At 42.1% G+C, this 19381-nt stretch overlaps 1 protein-coding gene across 2 annotated transcripts in view; it reads left to right on the forward strand.

Moving 5' to 3' along the window:
- SV2B (synaptic vesicle glycoprotein 2B) overlaps positions 1-5930 on the forward strand; it is a 294017-nt gene extending 288087 nt beyond the window's left edge. For both annotated transcript variants that reach the window (XM_073568738.1, XM_073568739.1), the window contains exon 13: positions 2741-5930. In XM_073568738.1, coding sequence (XP_073424839.1) covers positions 2741-2924 — 184 coding nt within the window. In that variant the 3' untranslated portion in view covers positions 2925-5930. The remainder of the gene's footprint in view (positions 1-2740) is intronic.
- Positions 5931-19381: the final 13451 nt, after the last annotated feature.

A 19381-nucleotide genomic window follows, 5' to 3' on the forward strand; every position in this document is an offset into this window, starting at 1 on the left:
TGTGTCTGCTGTTAGAACTCTGTGTGGCATTGACCTGGTCTCTAATCTGAGCTGCTGTTAACCTGCAATTTCTGAGGCTGGTGACTCGGATGAACTTATCCTCCGCAGCAGAGGTGACTCTTGGTCTTCCTTTCCTGGGGCGGTCCTCATGTGAGCCAGTTTCTTGGTAGCGCTTGATGGTTTTTGCCAATGCACTTGGGGACGCTTTCAAAGTTTTCCCAATTTTTCAGACTGACTGACCTTCATTTCTTAAGTAATGATGGCCACTCATTTTTCTTTACTTGGCTGCTTTTTTCTTGCCATAATACAAATTCTAACAGTCTATTCAGTAGGACTATCAGTTGTGTATCCACCAGACGTCTGCACAACACAACTGATGGTCCCAACCCCATTTATAAGGCAAGAAATCCCATTTATTAAACCTGACAGGGCACACCTGTGAAGTGAAAACTATTTCCGGTGACTACCTCTTGAAGCTCATCAAGAGAATGCCAAGAGTGTGCAAAGCAGTAATCAAAGCAAAAGGTGGCTACTTTGAAGAACCTAGAATATAAGACATAATTTCGGCTGTTTCACACTTTTTTGTTAATTATATAATTCCACATGTGTTAATTCATAGTTTTGATGCCTTCAGAGTGAATCTACAATTTTCATAGTCATGAAAATAAAGAAAACTCTTTGATCTGTACTGTATATATGTGTGTCTCAATGACATGTGTATATATATATATATATATATATACAGTATATACTGTATATGTATTCTATGTGTATATAGCTATTATATCGTTTCTTTATTAAACATGTCAGTGTGAATTTACTGTATCGCGCACTGAAATGCCGGCTTTTCAAAGGACACCGGGTGCGCATTTTTTTTTGCGCACCCATAGACTTGCATTGGCGTACTACAGGCGTAGTACGCTGATAATTGCAGCATGCTGCGATTGGCACGGACCATAAAATATATGCGAGAAATATACGGCTGATGGGAGCTGACCCATAGATAATCATTGGTCTGTGTGCAATGCATGTTTTTAACGCCTCTCACTCGTCCGTATTTCTCTCTAGTGTGATGCCGACCTAAGACCGACAGCATGGGGAACAAGCCACGTGTTTCGAACTACTGTAGACCGTTCTTTGTTAAAGCTTGTTCAAAATGACTGAACATGAGACTAAATACACTCGTGATAGCATTGACATAAAACACGTGACAGGGCAAAAACAAAATTTCGCTTCTCAAATTTTAACCTTTGGGGAAACGTGTGTCTAAATTGAATATCCGAAAAGCCTCTCTGGTTAAAAAGCGTCTCGTCATGTCCCCACTTTGAATTGGCTTATTAACCCTTTCAAAACCAAAGAGCTGTAAAGAAGAGGTTCTGTGATACTTATTTTTAATTTACAGGATGTACACCCATCATGCATTTTATTGCAAATAGTGCGCTTAATGACATATATAACATTTTCAGGGTTACAATTTACAAATTGTTAAATGTTAGTTTTGATTATTAAGAGACTTTTGAAAAGTCAAACATTGGTGCGCGTATTTGCATGTTTTGCAACACTGGGCACCACATTTAAAAAACCCTTTGAGGTTAAGCCATGTATGGTTAAAACACAATTTTTTTTTTGTCTGTGGAATTTCCGAACCTTAAGGGAAAATCTGTACAGAAAACTCAGCGTCTCCGCAAGAGAACTGAAAGGCTGCAGATTTGAAACAAGCACTGCAGGTCAGGTTAAGATGCATTAAAAAGAGCATGAGATTTTTATAAATCCCATTCACTTTGTTGGAACTGTAAAGCAGTGTGCACACGTTACATATTTGGTAAGTTTTAAGTGCATTTTCTCCTTGCAAATTTTCTAGATAAACCTGAAGCAATCCTGATGTCAGCAAAATGAATGAGAAACCTGAAGTGTCATGCACACTTTGCTTATTTTTGACTTGCAGTCAAAAACAAAGGGAAAAAATACAGGCAAAAATGCACCAAAAACACATTAACAATTTGCTTTTTTGCAGCCGCGTTTTTCCTGCCAAGAGATGCAGAAATTTTGGGATTGTAAAAATTGGGAATATAGCCTTATGCAAAATAGTCGAGGACTGCCTGTGAACCCTGTGCTGTAGGATATCACTTGTTGGCCATCTGATCCAACGGTCTCCAATGCGAGAGTTTCCGATCAGTTGATAATGAAAATAGGGATTCAAAGTCTCAGTGGATTTTACTGATGTTGGATTTAATGCATTTTTTGCCATTTTCATAATTGCAATGTAACCTAAGTTAATGACCGGTGACCTAAACACTATAACTTTAAATACTGAACCTAAAGGAAATAGATTACTTTGTCTTTTACTTAAAAGTATCTTGTCATGTAAAAAAACTATTAACCTACAGATAAGGGATTGATCTGCAGGTTTATAGCATTCTGAAGTTGCTTGGTGACCGCATTAGAGACGGCTATCAGTGAGTGCCGGGGGCGCAGTCACAGCCATCACTCACAATGCACTGAGCAGTAACCGAAGTTTTGACAGTGCCGCCCCAATGACTAAAAGCCTGAGGCTCCCTGGACAAATACAGTTAATTTATTTCCGTAAGCGGAGCTCTAAGCGCGGCATCAAGCAGCTTCAGAACACTATTAACCTATAGATTAACCCCAATTAACAGGCTACCTTAAAGTTCATTGGTTTGACATTAAGAAATTCTGGTCATACAGGTGTTGATTGACCCTTCTCATTTCTCATTAACAGGGCAACTGCTTTTGGGATCCTAAACGGCCTTTGCAAATTGGCTGCCATTTTTGGAAACTCAATTTTTGCATCTTTTGTTGGCATAACAAAGGTGGTTCCAATTCTCATAGCATCCACTGCCCTCGTTTGTGGAGGCCTTATATCTCTCCGACTACCTGAGACCAGAGAACTTGTCCTGATGTGAAATCTTACATAGGCATAAACTACTAAGATCCTTAACATGGACCCATAGTGTCTGAAGATGTTCTAGTGATGGCAGCCTCTCTAAGACTTGGGTTGACGTGACTTCCACCACTCACTGAGCACACAATCCATCACAGTCTTCACAGCTCAAGCAACTTTGCAAAGATAAGAAGTCAACCAATTCACTTCTGTATTACGTATATTCTAAACGTATATATCATAGGAGCGTTGCATTTAGGCTTTTTGTCTCATGGAAAATTCATCTATAGCGGATTTATAATTTGTAGGTTATGGGTAAAAATCTATTTAAAGGTCTCTTAGTGATGCTAGATTCATTTCCCACATAATCATGCTGTGGTACAAAAAAAGGTTCTGGATGATAATGTAAATAGAAATGCACACCGTCTAAAATATATAAATCTTGCTTCCTTCATTACAAGATTTCCATTTTACTTATAAGACAAATCTAAGTTCAAAGCTTTAAAATAGAAGAAAAGCAATCACTTTGAATAATTGGTCATGTATCTGTTATTTCTGCCTTGAGGGATAGAAAATGATGTATATAAAATGACAAGCAAAAAACGCTGGACGCATGCGGTGGTAGGCGGAGCTTCATGGAGGAAGGAAAGGAGGAAGTGTCTGCCATCCGCAGCCCTCCTGAACGCTAGTCTGAAATTAGCCTAAGCCATGGGAGAAATCTGCAGCATATTTGATCCATATGGCCATAACCTTACATTTTCTTCAGGTCTAATGTTTTTATACTACCATTTTTTGCTCAATCAGTTCCTTGGAAGCTTTCTTCTCTAAATCTAGGCACCATATTAGAAGTCTCCTAATCAATTATTGCTCATTTGTGTTGTTATCTGATGAAATTTTCAACTACACAAGGTTATAATCACACAGAGTTTTTGAAGAGGATTTCAAATTGGTTGCGCTTTAAAATCCACAACAAAATCCACATCAAATATGCTTTTAATTCTCTTCCTATTAATATCATAGAAAAACCAGTTTACAGTTCTATTCTTTGAACAACATTTTTGGAGAAAAAGAAGTGACATGTCAAGTCCAAAGTCTACAAAATACCACGTGGAAAAAAACACTTTAAAACCCAGAAATCGGATTCCTCCTAAAAATTTGTGTGATTAGTCTGTCCCTAAAAACTCTGTGTGAAAATACCGCCAGAGTCACTGCATATGTTCGTATATCTATTATTTTTTAAATTAATACTTCATTATAATTTGATGTCAGTTAAATAATGTAGTTATAATTTTTGTGTCCCGTAACTCCATTTCTTAGCAGGAAATTGCTAAAAACATAGTAAATAGTATTGGTAGCAAAATAAAGAAAAATCAATAGCACAAATAAATAAGCACAATAAAGTAATTTTTCGGCACTGCCAATTAATATTTCTGTTTTGCTCAGGACCGAATTTTAGTGGCAAAGTATGCTGAACTGGGAGATGTACATTTTTTTCTTTACTTTGTTTTTAAAATTTGTGTAGGTGTAATTTCACATGGACAAAATTCATATTTTATTTATCCTATTGGAAATGTATAAAAATGGTGCAAAGGCAAACAATGCTATTAGCGAGAGAACCTGTAAGAGGTAAATACCCCCATTAATGGGCGCATTCAGTTAGGGCACTGGTTGTCCCACACTTGATCATTGGGGATTACACAGAAAATAGAGGGCGTTGTTGTTCAATATACATTCTTATGCCACATTTGCTCCTCGATCTGATCAGAGGCCACCATTAGGCCACTGTGCTCTCACTTCTTCCACATGTCCGAAGTTCTTCTGAAGGACACGAGAGTTCTGCAGCCAAACCCAAAATGGACACTGATTTCCTGGACGGTTCATGTGGTATAACAATGTCCATCAATGACATTGCTTGAACAACACCAATGTGGGATGTGAGTATAAGTGATTTTTATATAACAAAGGGAACTACTTCATTTTAAAAGGGGTTTTCCAGATAGTAGACAACCCTTTTTTTATATTTATGCTTAATATAGGGTTGGCAACCTGCTACTGTCTACAGGCCAGTTTTCTCCTCAATCTTCTTTTTGTAGCCTTTATGTATGGTAAATCTAGTCTTGTTATCCAAGGGGGGTGTGATCCAAAAGATCTCAATAGAGGAGGGTTGAGGACTATATCCCACTTGACTACCAAACTGTATTTATATAGAAGAACAGGGGGCCATATCTCATAATCGGAGAGGTGTAGGGGCAATAAAGCTACATTATACTCTATGTTTGGTAAAGGGTTTTTTTTTAATGGGATATTTTATTTTTTTATCAGCGCAGGTTCTGGATTTCTTCCATCGTACCAAACTGCACATTAGCTAATTAGAATAAAAGGCTGTACAAGTGTTATTCCCGTCACCGTGTCTACCAGTGACCGTCTCACAGACATTGCCAGGCATTAGCTGTGATTGATGAGGCCTGTAGGTGTTTGTTAGCCATGTCACAATGAATTTTACATGGATCAAGTACCAGACAGGGAAATTGGACCTTTGCCTGATCTGGCACTGCAGGGCTCCCATCTAAGCGACGGAGCACAGGGAGAAGTGCTTCCTTGCAGATAAAAGACAAGTCTTGAAGGATCCATTCATTAAATGTTCTTGCCTGCTCTGCACATACATACATAGAGTACGTCTTTCATTATATAGTATCCAGTATTATCCAAAAAAGGACTGAATCTCCACACTGAACATAATAGTGAATAAGTCTAGACCCTGATTGACATTTATATTTTATAAACTTTTACTAAATTCAGTTGAGAAACGAAGGCCTCTATCTGTGATAAGGGAAGTGTTACAGCTAACATTTGTATGAAATAATTCCACGTGCATCTATTAATAATAGCTATAATATGGAACAGTTATAGGACGTCCATAGAAAGTCACTCACGTATCCAGTCTTAGGCTACGTTCCCATAATGTGCTTTTGGTGAGTTTTTGATGTTGCAGATTTTCCGCATCATTAAGTAAAATAGGGAACTTGCATTTAAAAAAAAAACAAAAAAACGCAGCAATTAGACTCTCCAGAGTAGCCATAGGTACAACCTTCACAGGTGCACAAGGGGCCCAAAACACAGTCAAAGTTCAAAAGGACTGATAGATTTATATAAAAGTTTGACTAAGTAGTCATAGTCAGGAGTAAGGAGTTTTATTATGAGCCACTGACTTTTGATAAATTAGCTGTTAAACAGAAAGGGGCTCACATATTATTTTTGCACAGAGTCCTCCTACTGTATGTGTCCTGGAGGTAACACAAGGATTGGCCACAGCTCGGCAATGGGGAACAGTAGAGACTCTGCTACTGTACACAGGCTCTTTCCACATGGCCTCAATGCACTGAAAAGATGTTTTTTAATGAAAGATATTAAAGGGAGTCTGTTGTCAGATTTTTGATAAATAATCTGAGAGAACTATAATGTAGGAGCAGAGTCCCTGATTACAGGGATGTGTCACTTATTGGGCTGTGCTTTTCTTTTTTAATATAATCAGCGTTTTATCAGCAGGAGAATATCACTACAGAACAACTGGCCTGGTGCCTGCTAGTCCAACCCCATGCCCACAGCACTGATTAGCAGCTCTCTGTCACCATACAATGTACATAGATGATGGGTTATACACAGATCACTAACTGAGCTTTGCTAGGTCTGCAGCAGAGAAAACTGTGACTCTATCATAACTGCTGCACCCAGTAAACTAACTGACACATCGCTGAAATCAGGCACTCTACTCTCTCCCTACTTCATGCTGAGGTCAGATTACATTGCAAAAAGCTGCTGACAGATTCCCTTTAACTGATGTGCTATGTGGATTTTGTCTGAATTGGGGATCCTCTGTAATGACTTTTATATGACCATTTCTACATGGGTATGTTTCAGTTATTAATATAGGAACCTGATCAATTAAAACGTAAAAGAGATCCATAGTTGAAGAATCCCATCAGTGTGACAGATCCTCATGCCCATCAGGCATCATCTGATAGCCCCTCACCTGTATTACTGCTGTACAAGCAGATTGTGCTAGTGAGGGTCATTATAGGGTTGCTAAAAAAACATTTAATTTACGGATGTCCTGATTTAATTTTTTTTTTTAAAAACTGACCGTCACATCCAAACATAAACTAGGTCTGAACAGATGCTTACCTAGAGTCACCAACTCATATATAATCAAGCAAAAAAGGCAGCACGCTGTAGCGCCATAACATGCAAATAAGAAATATAAAAACTGAATTGCATTACTGCACTAGAAACATGAAAAATTGAGAATGCTTAGTGCATAAATTGGCTAATTCATGTGTACCTGGAAGCCACGTTAAGGCGATTCTCGTTTCCAGGAGCTAATCTAATGCCAATCCTCTCTTAGACAGTCTACATCTCTCTGGGAAATCCTCTCTTGGACTGAAATCTATATCTCTGTGGAAGGGTGCAATGAGGATTGACATTAGGTTAGGTCCTGGAAACGGTCCAGGTACACATGAATTTGCCAATTTATGCGCTAAGCATTCTCAATTTTTCATATTTCTAGTGCAGTAATGCAATTCAATTTTCATATTTCATATTTGCATGCTATGGCGCTACAGAGTGCTGCTTTATTTGTTTGACCGATTTAAAATAAAACTCATCTATGACACAGATTCTGCCTAGCCTTTTACTGGTACTTAACCACCTACATAAAATGTGTACTACATCTAATAAAATAGTTAATTAACTAAATGAGCTGCTTGTTCTGTGATCCTGTGATTTCTCAAACTTACAATCAATTTGCCCAAAACAGAGGAGATAATTTATCAATATTAACTACAATGTACGTTACTAGAGATGTATGTTATTCTGTATGTCTCACGGCATACTGTAAATATACCTCCATGTAGTGCCGGGCAGGCAGCGTATTGCAGAGCGGTATCTTGCCTACCTTGCCAGTTGGATATACAAGTTCTACCTATCTTCTGTTTTATTTCATTTAGACCATTCTGCTTGGGTGAGGATTGATGTATTTCTAGTTGTGTTTTATTTATTGTATCATTAATTTATTTGTGAAGTAGTTTATTCCATTTTTAATTATTTAACTCATTGTTCTGTCATTGCGAATTCAGCTTTTAATATGGATTCATGTTCATGTATGGACCGTGCTCATTAAAACTGAACATTATACCCGCTGTTGTGTTTGTCATTTTGAGTGTGATGTGTGAAATGTACTCCTCCTTGGTCAGGCCGCATCTGGAATACTGTGTCCAGTTCTGGGCACCACATTTGAAAAAGACACTGAAAAACTGGAGCAAGTTCAGAGAAGAGCGACGAGAATGGTGAGCAGACTGCAAAGTATGTCCTGCGATGAACGATTGAAGAATCTGGGAATGTTTAGTTGGCAAAAAAGAAAGCCAAGAGAAGACTTAATAGCTGTCTACAAATATCTGGAGGGATATCAGTGTAAAGGGATGATCCATACTCTCATTTGCACATGGAAACATGAGAAACAATGGGATGAAACTGAAAGGGAGAAGATACAGATTAGACATTAGAATAAACTTTTTACAGTGAGGGTGATCAATGAGTGGAGCAGGCTGCCATGAGAGGTGGTGAGTTCTACTTCCATGGAACAGAAGCTGGACAGACATCTGTCTGAGATGTTTTCGTGAATCCTACATTGAGAGAGGGGGGGTTGGACACGATGACCCTGGAGGTCCGTTCCAAATCTAACATTCTATGATTCTGAGAATGTTAATGCTGTTAATCTTAACCTGAAAATACCAGTATTTTGGTATTTTAATTTATTTATATGACACAATTACCTTTGAAGGAGTTGTCCGGGACTTTAACATTGATGGTCTGGTCACCAATGTCTAATTAGTGGGAGTGCAACACATTGCACCCCTGCCGATCAGCTGTTCCCAGTGTCGTAGGCAGCCAGAACTGCTCAGTTACAGAGCTGCACAGCACAGCTCTGTTGACTGTACAGTCGCTACGGCCGGGTACTGCACATTCTCCACCTATTCAAATCAATAAGGGGCAGATGTGCAGTACCCAGTCGCGGCCACTATTCCGTCAATGGAAGCTCAGTAACTGAGCAGTTCAGGCCACTGTTGACACCGGCCTACCTTATCTCAAGGATAGGAAAGCAATGCACTAACATTTTTCTTGATTTAGGGTTGGGGACAGAGTATATTTGAGAATTGTTTTTAAGGGGAGGTGTTAGGGGGTGAATAGATAGCAGAATCAAACGTTATCCCAAGGCAGAGGACTTACAAGAAAATGTGTGGCATCATTACCTGTGTGGTGGTAAATGACATCATATTTGTGCCATAGATTGTTCATCACACAAAGATAGCTTGTCTAAATACAGCCCAAGGCAATTTGTCTGGATGACAGACTGAAAACTGGTTATATTAAGAATAGTGTATGTATTAGTAACTTGCAATTTGGATTTTAGTTGGAAAGCTGTTTCAAAGCGGCAGTTTCGGGTAGCATTAAATAGTTAAATGTCATTAAAAGATCTAAATATACTTGATTAGATAATGTACCATATTTACATATCGGATTAATAAAGTTTAGTAATGTACAGCTTGTAATCATTATTTTTACCATAATTATCATTAAAATGACATTTCCATCCTTGTTTCTGATTGACATGTCATAACACTCACATGACAGTCTAAAGTAGCTGGCTATAATTATTTTCCATCTGACATTTCTTTTCCTATAACACAATCCAATAGAAGATAGAATAACAATGACAGCTAAATTGGACCATGATGACAGATATATAAAGGTATATAATGTCTAATGTCTCAATGTTGCTGTCACAAAAAAGCATATTGCCTGGAATATTTATGAAAAAAACAAAGCAATGACATAGTAATGCCTCCTACAGGGACAGCAAAAGGAATTATAGCCAAGAAATGGAGGTTATAGCAATCAATTTGCCACCATTACGCAGCCAGAAAATCATACCACACTAAGACAAAATCGCTTTGCTTGATGAATGTTGGACCTCTGAGTATACTGTATACTGGACTTACAATGGAGCCATTATATGCCATTTTGAATATATCCCTTTACAGGCAGCTGTTTCTCTTTCAGAGTAATCCTTGACAAACAGCTGTATTTTCCTCTTTATCTGGGCTGCATGATACATATGAATATTTTTTTTATGACATATGGTAATATTCAGCATTAACTAATTCCAGACTGCCCATAGACTATAAGTATCTGGGTTGTTCTAAAATGTCACTGCACAGTTTAGAAGCTGCACAAGATCATGTAGCTACTGGAGCAGGGTGCAAGCCGTCACACACAGTCAGACTCCCCACAGAGAGGGTTTGTTACCATCTCTGCCTTGTTAAGCACTGAGTTTACAGTATAAGGCTAGCTTCACACTAGTGTATGGCAGACCTGCGGAGGGATGCGGACTTCCTCTGTGAAGCTCCGCCCACTGCTGCACCTCCTCCATTTAGCTCCGTCTACATTGGCATGCGGCCTGCATACCCAATGCTAAAGATAGGGTACGCAGGACGCATGCCAACGTAGGCGGAGCTGAATGGAGGAAGTGCAGCAGTGGGCAGAGCTTCATGGAGGAAGTTCGCATCCCTCCGCAGGTCTGCCATACACTAGTGTGAAACTACAGATAAAAACCAGACAGGCCTAAATGCATCTGCACTAATACAGGGTGCAGCGGACCAAAGTAAAATGGCAGCTGCACAGGTGCATAAATACCAAATGAAACAGCCAGCCTACAATCAGGGATTGGCCGTGTGGTACATCAGTGCAGAAGAAATAATGTGAACTAAGAGATTGTGAACCAGAAGCCCTGCATTCCCTGTGTGAACACTGCGACATGCGGAGTATTTCTTCATGTCTCGGTTTTCCCCTATTCCTGTCTTGACTCATTGTTTCCCTTTAGTGTGCTGACTCCCTGGTTTTGACTTGGCTTGTATCCTGACCTGCTTCTGTCTTTTGTCTTTTGGCTTATCCACTCCTGATCATTACTGATTCCTTGGATTGTCTATGACCGTGAGCTTGCTTATTCCTTTGGAACTGCGCTACAGTCTAGGATTTGACTCAGCATGTTTGACTATTCTGCTGCCACCTGTGGTAGCCTCACTGCTTCACTGCAGGCCAACTCTGTTTAGGTGCAGTCCTGCTTCCACTCCAGTGCCATCTAGTGAAGCCTGCACCTACCTTCATTGCAGCAGCATGACACCTAGACTCATAAAGGTTTGCACTAAGTGCAAAGCTTGCCAAAAGTTACAAGAAGTGTCATCCATACACCTTTGAAGGCACCAACTGTATTCAAATATTGGGACCAAAGTGTACTTGTGGAACTCCTACACTCATAAAAGCTCTGCACACAGTGCAAAGTCTAACAAAACTTACAAGCAGGGTTATCCGTACAGAATGGAAGGCACCAACTGGAGTGCCTCATTCAAATATTAAGAAAGTGTAATTGTAGTACTTCTACACACATAAAGGTGCTGCACACTGTGCAAAGCCAGAAAAAATTCCAAGCAAGATTAAGCAAACATTTTTGAAAGCACCAACTGTAGCACCTCCTTCAAATATTGTAAACAAAGTGTAGTTGTGGCACTCTTTCACTCACAAAAGCTCTGCACACAGTGCAAAATCTGCCAAAAATTACAAGCAGGGTCATCCATATACCCTTGAAGGCACCAACTGGAGTGCCTCATTCAAATATTAAGAAAGTGTAGTTTTGGTACTTCTACAATCATAAAGTCTCTGCACACAGTGAAAAGCCAGAAATAATATAAGGAGTGTCATCCATACACCCCTGAAGACACCAATTGGAGTGACTCATTCAAATATTAAAAAAGTGTAGATGTGGTACTTCTACACTCATAAGGCTCTGCACACAGTGCAAAGTCAGAACAAAATTATAAGGAGGGTCATCCATACACCCCTATAGGCACCAACTGTAGTAACTCATTCAAATATTAAGAATGGACAGGGGATTAGCAAGCACCTAGCACAGGAGAAGGCAGTGGTGTCACGAACTGGCACCAATTATAGACCAAGGCATTCGGCTGACAGAGTCTGGTGCTTAGATGACATGTTGATCATGTTGGTGGTGGATAGGCTTTTAGTGGTCAGACAGCTGCTAATTTTGGCATTGCACAGGTTGCAAATAACCACTTTTTTGTCTCATAACCACCATTAAAAAAGTCTCAGACTGGGGAACACGCAAGGCCTGTTTCACACTTCAGTTTTTTCTGTCAGTTAAAATCCGCCAAAATAGCGGAAAACGGATCCGCAGGCGGACTGACCGAAACGGGGGTTAGCGGATCGGCTGATGTACGGATCCGCCGAATGGAAAAATTTAAAGGAACCGCGCCTGGGGGAAAAGGAGAGAGAGAGAGATTTTTTATCCAGCAGCCAGACAGAAATGCGGGTTAAATCAGGAAATAGAGGATCCGGACAGCAAAAAAACGTTACATGCTCCGTCCGGGCCGCTGAGCGGACGCCAAACTCTTGGCGGATCAGTACAAAAGCGGATCGAACGGACGACCATCCGTCAAGATCCGCCGATAATGCAAGTCTATGAGGAAAAAAAAGGATCCGCCAAGAAAAATGGCGGATCCATTTTTTTTTTCAAATCGGTGGATCTTGATTGGTGGTCACAAACGGAAGTGTGAAACAGGCCTAACTCTTTGAGAAATTCATGAGTGTCGGTTCTCTGTGTAACAGTTGCCCTCCTTCTCCCTCTGGTCACCCCACAGCCTCTGCCTGCCTGTTTCAGTGCTGCCTATCTCTCCCCCTCAGTGCTGCTGACCTTTCTTTGCATGCCAGCTTCCCAGGTGCAATTAGTGACTTCGTCATCCACCACCTCATCTTCCACTGCAGCACCATGGTCCTCCTGACTTGGTGACTTATCAACAACCTGACTTACAGTGGGGCAAAAAAGTATTTAGTCAGTCAGCAATAGTGCAAGTTCCACCACTTAAAAAGATGAGAGGCGTCTGTAATTTACATCATGGGTAGACCTCAACTATGGGAGACGAACTGAGAAAAAAAAATCCAGAAAATCACATTGTCTGTTTTTTTTTTCATTTTATTTGCATATTATGGTGGAAAATAAGTATTTGGTCAGAAACAAAATTTCATCTCAATACTTTGTGATATATCCTTTGTTGGCAATGACAGAGGTCAAACGTTTTCTGTAAGTCTTCACAAGCTTGCCTCACACTGTTGTTGGTATGTTGGCCCATTCCTCCATGCAGATCTCCTCTAGAGCAGTGATGCTTTTGGCTTTTTGCTTGGCAACACGGACTTTCAACTCCCTCCAAAGGTTTTCTATAGGGTTGAGATCTGGAGACTGGCTAGGCCACTCCAGGACCTTGAAATGCTTCTTACGAAGCCACTCCTTCGTTGCCCTGGCGGTGTGCTTTGGATCATTGTCATGTTGAAAGACCCAGCCACGTTTCATCATCAATGCCCTTGCTGATGGAAGGAGGTTTGCACTCAAAATCTCACGATACATGGCCCCATTCATTCTTTCATGTACCCGGATCAGTCGTCCTGGCCCCTTTGCAGAGAAACAGCCCCAAAGCATGATGTTTCCACCACCATGCTTTACAGTAGGTATGGTGTTTGATGGACGCAACTCAGTATTCTTTTTCCTCCAAACACGACAAGTTGTGTTTCTACCAAACAGTTCCAGTTTGGTTTCATCAGACCATAGGACATTCTCCCAAAACTCCTCTGGATCATCCAAATGCTCTCTAGCAAACTTCAGACGGGTCCGGACATGTACAGGCTTAAGCAGTGGGACACGTCTGGCACTGCAGGATCTGAGTCCATGGTGGCGTAGTGTGTTACTTATGGTAGGCCTTGTTACATTGGTCCCAGCTCTCTGCAGTTCATTCACTAGGTCCCCCCGCGTGGTTCTGGGATTTTTGCTCACCGTTCTTGTGATCATTCTGACCCCACGGGGTGGGATTTTGCGTGGAGCACCAGATCGAGGGAGATTATCAGTGGTCTTGTATGTCTTCCATTTTCTAATTATTGCTCCCACAGTTGATTTCTTCACTCCAAGCTGGTTGGCTATTGCAGATTCAGTCTTCCCAGCCTGGTGCAGGGCTACAATTTTGTTTCTGGTGTCCTTTGACAGCTCTTTGGTCTTCACCATAGTGGAGTTTAGAGTCAGACTGTTTGAGGGTGTGCACAGGTGTCTTTTTATACTGATAACAAGTTTAAACAGGTGCCATTACTACAGGTAATGAGTGGAGGAAAGAGGAGACTCTTAAAGAAGAAGTTACAGGTCTGTGAGAGCCAGAAATCTTGATTGCTTGTTTCTGACCAAATACTTATTTTCCACCATAATATGCAAATAAAATGAAAAAAAAACAGACAATGTGATTTTCTGGATTTTTTTTTCTCAGTTTGTCTCCCATAGTTGAGGTCTACCTATGATGTAAATTACAGACGCCTCTCATCTTTTTAAGTGGTGGAACTTGCACTATTGCTGACTGACTAAATACTTTTTTGCCCCACTGTATGTGTCTTATCATCAGCTACCTCCTTAGACAAAATTTGACGCTCCTCACCATCATCTTTTTATGACCGTGGCTCCTCTAGGTTTTTTACATTATTAAACAGCATGCCCTCCTGTCCCTCTTTGAACATGCAGGGTGAGAGGCCACAGTGAAGAAATAATATAAAGAGTGTCCTAGTGTGGTGTGAATTTTCTCCTGAGACTCCACATTTTGGGAGCAAGGAGGATCTGGATGAAGATTAAGCGATACAAACTCTTGGGTGGTGAGACTGGACTGTGTGGGAGACTTATGTAACAACAGGAGGGAAATATCCAGCGAGAAAATAGCAGTCTAAAAAATAACTTTTATTCCATTATTTAAAACATGGACAGCACAAAGTTGTCAGGCAAAAAAACACAATTTTGTGCTGTCCATGTTTTAAGTAATGGATTCAAAATTATTTTTTAGACTGCTATTTTCTCCCTGGATCCTTCCCTCCTGTTGTTACATATGTTTGCTTCAATGGAACCGTGCCGAGTGCTAGCTGTCTAACGAGTTGTCTACACAGTGGTGAGCTGTCTTCACAGTCCTTTTTTTTCCTTATCTTGTGTGGGAGACTGGGTGGTGCTGGCAAGCAAATTGGAAGCATTATCTGCTATCCAACTGACCTCCTATTTGTACTTGTGTGGCTTCAGGAGTGGTGTTCCGTGCCTCCTATGTGTTGTGGATGGGTGTTTTGCTTGTACTCCAGCAACATGGGCAGTTGCACCTGCCCCACGTCCTCACTGTCTGCATGCACCATCACCATCTTCCACTTCCCCATCCCTTACCACATGTCTTAAAGGAAACCTGTCACCCCCCAGGGCGTTTTTCAGTTAAAGAGCCACCTTCAGCAGCACTAAGATTGCATTCTGTGAAGGTGGCTCTTCTTTTTCTGACCCCTAGTAATGCTGAAATATCAACTTTTATAAATAGCTCCTCATACCTGTAATGTGTCCCATAGGTATCGTGTGTCCCCCTGTATCAGCCACCTACCATCCGTCCATCATGCCTGTCCTGTGTCTCGGCACCGTCCACCATCTGTCCATCATGATGCCCCTGTGCGTCGCTGCACCCTCCTCTTTTGAATGCCGGTGCCTGCACTGTGACAAGAGTTCTCGGGCATGCGAAGTGCGCGCTGCCCGAGAACCGACATCAGGCTATTGCGCCTATGTGTTGTGGAGGCCCCAGCCCAGCAGTGTGAATACATCATATTACATTGCGGGGCAGGATCTGGGGCCTCCACAACATGCAGGCGCAATAGCCTGATGTCGGTTTTCGGGCAGCGCACACTGTGTTCCAGCACCCACAGAAACCGAGAACTGGATTTCTCCTAAACGGAGGGACATAATTACTGCATGTTCTTCTTTATTGTCTGTGAAAGGCTAAAAAGAATGATACCCTGTGCATGTTTATACAAGGTACCCTCTGCGAGATATAGTCATAAGTTTTGTAGTCAGAATTGTAACTCCTAGAGCAGGGGGCGAAACATACCAGACGGCCCCTTTCGTGATGTCACAAACCCAAATCTATAAGGCATTCCCTCCCTAAAATTGGTCATTTGAGCTGGAGGTTTGATGCCAAAAGGACCCCAGATGCAGGGCGATGTGCGGCCTCGCCTCCCCACATGGTTAGCCTAAAGACCATTAAGCAACTGTAAGTGTTGATTTTCTATGTTAGTCCCATTTATTTTATATTTGCAATGTACATAACTAATGTCTCAACTTTGTAACATCTTTTATCTGTGTAATCACTGCCCCCCTTTTGGGGAATAAATTATAACTTTATTAGTCTGTCTTAATGCTCTAAAAATGAACACGTGCCTTTAAGATAATTGCTACTGAATTGGGTTGGCTTCAAACCCCTCTATTAAGTTTATAACTTAAACAGAGAAACTCTGGAGCTGGTGGTGGCAAAGTGTGATCTGGGCCCTGGGTACTGCTTAGAGTGATGGAAGGGATTTTATAAGCTAATTGGGTGGTTGCGGGCAGGGCATTTTATAATTCCCTCACTGCAGCATGCAGGGTGGCCAGACCTCATTGAAGCAGCCGGCCGGTGACCAATTATCCAAGGTGTAGTTCCCTGACTGACCTGAGGGTAAGGGGGTGCCGGAGAGCTGCGAGTTCCAAAGTGGAACTGAAAATAACCCCCCTTCGATAAATTGTTAGGGCAAGACTAGGTTGCTGTTTTTTTATCACATGGTGCCAGCGGTGGGATAACTAAGATAAGCCCCTGTCATGATCCCAGTGCAGGTTTTTGAGCTGCACGTCAGGGGTTAATGTCTGGAGCTCAGTGCAGGTTTTGACCTGCACACATGGGGTTAATGATGGTGGCCTCTTTCTGGTTCTGGGAGAGCTTCTTAAACCCCTGGGAAGCTTCTATCCCTGCCAGTTATACTTTTGCCTTGGGCCTAGTGTGCTGACCCCTGTGTGCCTGTGCCTGTTTGTTGTTATAGATTATTTATATGGTTCTGACCCGGTTCTGTTTTCCGTTGTGAGTTTGCCGGTTGATTCTGTACTGCGTTATTATCTCTGTGTATGACTCATTGCCTGTGACCTGATTACTCTCTGCTCGCCCCTCTTGTACCTTGCAGCTATCTCTGTTTGTGACTCATTGGCTACGTCCTGACTATTCTCTCTGTCTATGCCCCTTGGTAACTTTGTCTCGCAGTTATCCTGCTAGGAGTTTTCTTGCTGCTCCTAGCTCCCTGGAGTTTAGGCCACGCCCCTAGCAGTCACGTGCTTCAGGTCCTGCGGCTCTGAAGTTCACATCTACTCAGCTGCTACCCACTCCACAGGTATCATTGAGCACAGTTCGCTTTACTCAGGACACACGCACTGGCTCAGTGAGCAAGTTCAGTGCGGTGTTCCTGACATTATAACTGGCCTGCAATTTTTTTTTCTCTCCTCACTTCTGCTGCATGGACCCAATGTGTGCTTTATCTGAGGAAGTGAAATGCTTGACTCAGTCACTGCAGAAGCTTAGTTTGGAACACCAAGCTCTGGCCCAGTCTCAACGGCGGGTTGAGGACTCAGTTCAGGGGGTACTTTCCGCAGGCTTCCAGCAGGTGGGGAATAAAGATGTCATTTTTCTCCCACCCGAATCCCCGGTTAAATTTCCAGATACGTTTTCTGGTAACAAAGATGATTTCAGGGCATTTAAGGAGGGCTGTAAGCTCTTTTTCTCTTTGAGACTCCACTCCTCTGGGGATGAGAAACAGAGGATGGGGGTAGTTATGTCCCTGCTTAGGGGGTCCCACAAGCCTGGGCATTTTCGCTTTCCTCTTCTGCCCCTGAGAGAATGTCTGTGGGTGCATTTTTTGAAGCTTTAGGGCTTATTTATGATGAGCCTGATAGAGTGCGGTTGGCTGAGGACAAGGTGATGAGTGTCTGTCAGGGGGAGCACTCGGCCGAATGGTTCTGTACTGAATTCAGACGTTGGGCAGCCGAGATTTCCTGGAGTGATGCCACCCTTCGGGGGCTGTTCCACAGAGGCCTGTGTGAACGTCTGATGGATGCTTTGGCACTCCATCCTCCGCCTGACTTCCTGGAGGATGCCATGACCCAAGCAGTTCGCATGGATCGCAGACTGTGGGCTAGAGGCGTTATGCAACGGAAAACACCATTATTCTTCAGTGGAGATAAGACACGGACTCTTCCTGTGGCTATGGAGGTGAGCGCTGTCACCTGTGAGGAAAAAGAAAGAATACGCCGCCGGGAGAAACAGTTGTGCTTCTATTGTGGGGAATCCAGACACTGGAAGAAGGACTGCCCCTCCTGTCCGTCATCCTCCAAGATGGTGGGAAACGACTAGGTCTGGGTAGTAGTCGAGGAGGCTACCCAGACCTTCAGGTACAATTTTCCTCTCGTGAAAAAATGGTGCTGCAGGTGGAACTGGAACTTGGTTGTGGTCCTGTTCAGACTACTGCTTTTGTTGACTGTGGTTCTGCTGTGAATCTGATTGATACCAAAGTTATGACTCTCAATAAGAAAGGGACAGTCAGGCTTCAGGATCCTGTTAAACTTGTGGCAATTGACTCGTCTCCTCTTACCCAGGGCGGTATCTGTTGCAGGTCTGAACTTTTTTCTTTAAAAGTGGGTTCCACGCATGTGGAAAAACTAAGTTGTCTTGTGCTAGATAACTTGCCTGCAGGACTGGTACTGGGGATGCCTTGGCTTCCACGCCATAATCCTACCATTGATTGGGTTACAGGGGAAATCACTCAATAGGGATGCAATGATAAATGTGGTAACCTGGGACATCTTGTTAACACTGTTAAATCCGTGTCTGTGTCGTCTATCAGTCTGGAAGGTATTCTGTAGTACCTGAAGGATTTCAAAGACATTTTTTCCGAAAGTGAGGCTGAGGCGCTGCCACCACATAGACCTTACGATTGTGCCATTGATTTAGTACTCGGAGCCAAGTTACCTAAGGCTCGATTGTTCAATTTGTCTGGGTCTGAGCGCCAAGCCATGAAGGAGTACATAGCTGAGAGTCTCCGCAAAGGGCATATCAGGCCTTCTGTGTCACCTGTGGCAGCAGAATTCTTCTTTGTGAAGAAGAAAGATGGTGGTTTGTGGTCGTGCCTCCGCTTTCGAGAACTTAACAAGATAACGGTTAGAAACACTTACCCGCTTCCCCTCATCCCAGACTTATGTAACCAGTTAGCGGGGGCCCAATTGTTCTCCAAGTTAGATCTGCGGGGGGCCTACAATCTGATAAGGGTTCGGGATGGGGACGAGTGGAAAACTGCGTTCCTCACATCAGAAGGACTCTTTGAGAACCTGGTTATGCCGCTTGAGTTAAATAATGCACCCGCTATTTTCCAGAATTTCATCAATGTTGTGTTTTCTGACCTGATAGGCCATTTTGTTATTATTTATTTGGATGACATTTTGCTGTATTCCCCGGACAGTCA

Source organism: Dendrobates tinctorius, unplaced genomic scaffold (assembly GCF_039654945.1).
Source record: "Dendrobates tinctorius isolate UK_male_01 unplaced genomic scaffold, ASM3965494v1 ptg000022l, whole genome shotgun sequence".
NCBI classification, from domain to species: Eukaryota; Metazoa; Chordata; class Amphibia; order Anura; family Dendrobatidae; genus Dendrobates; species Dendrobates tinctorius.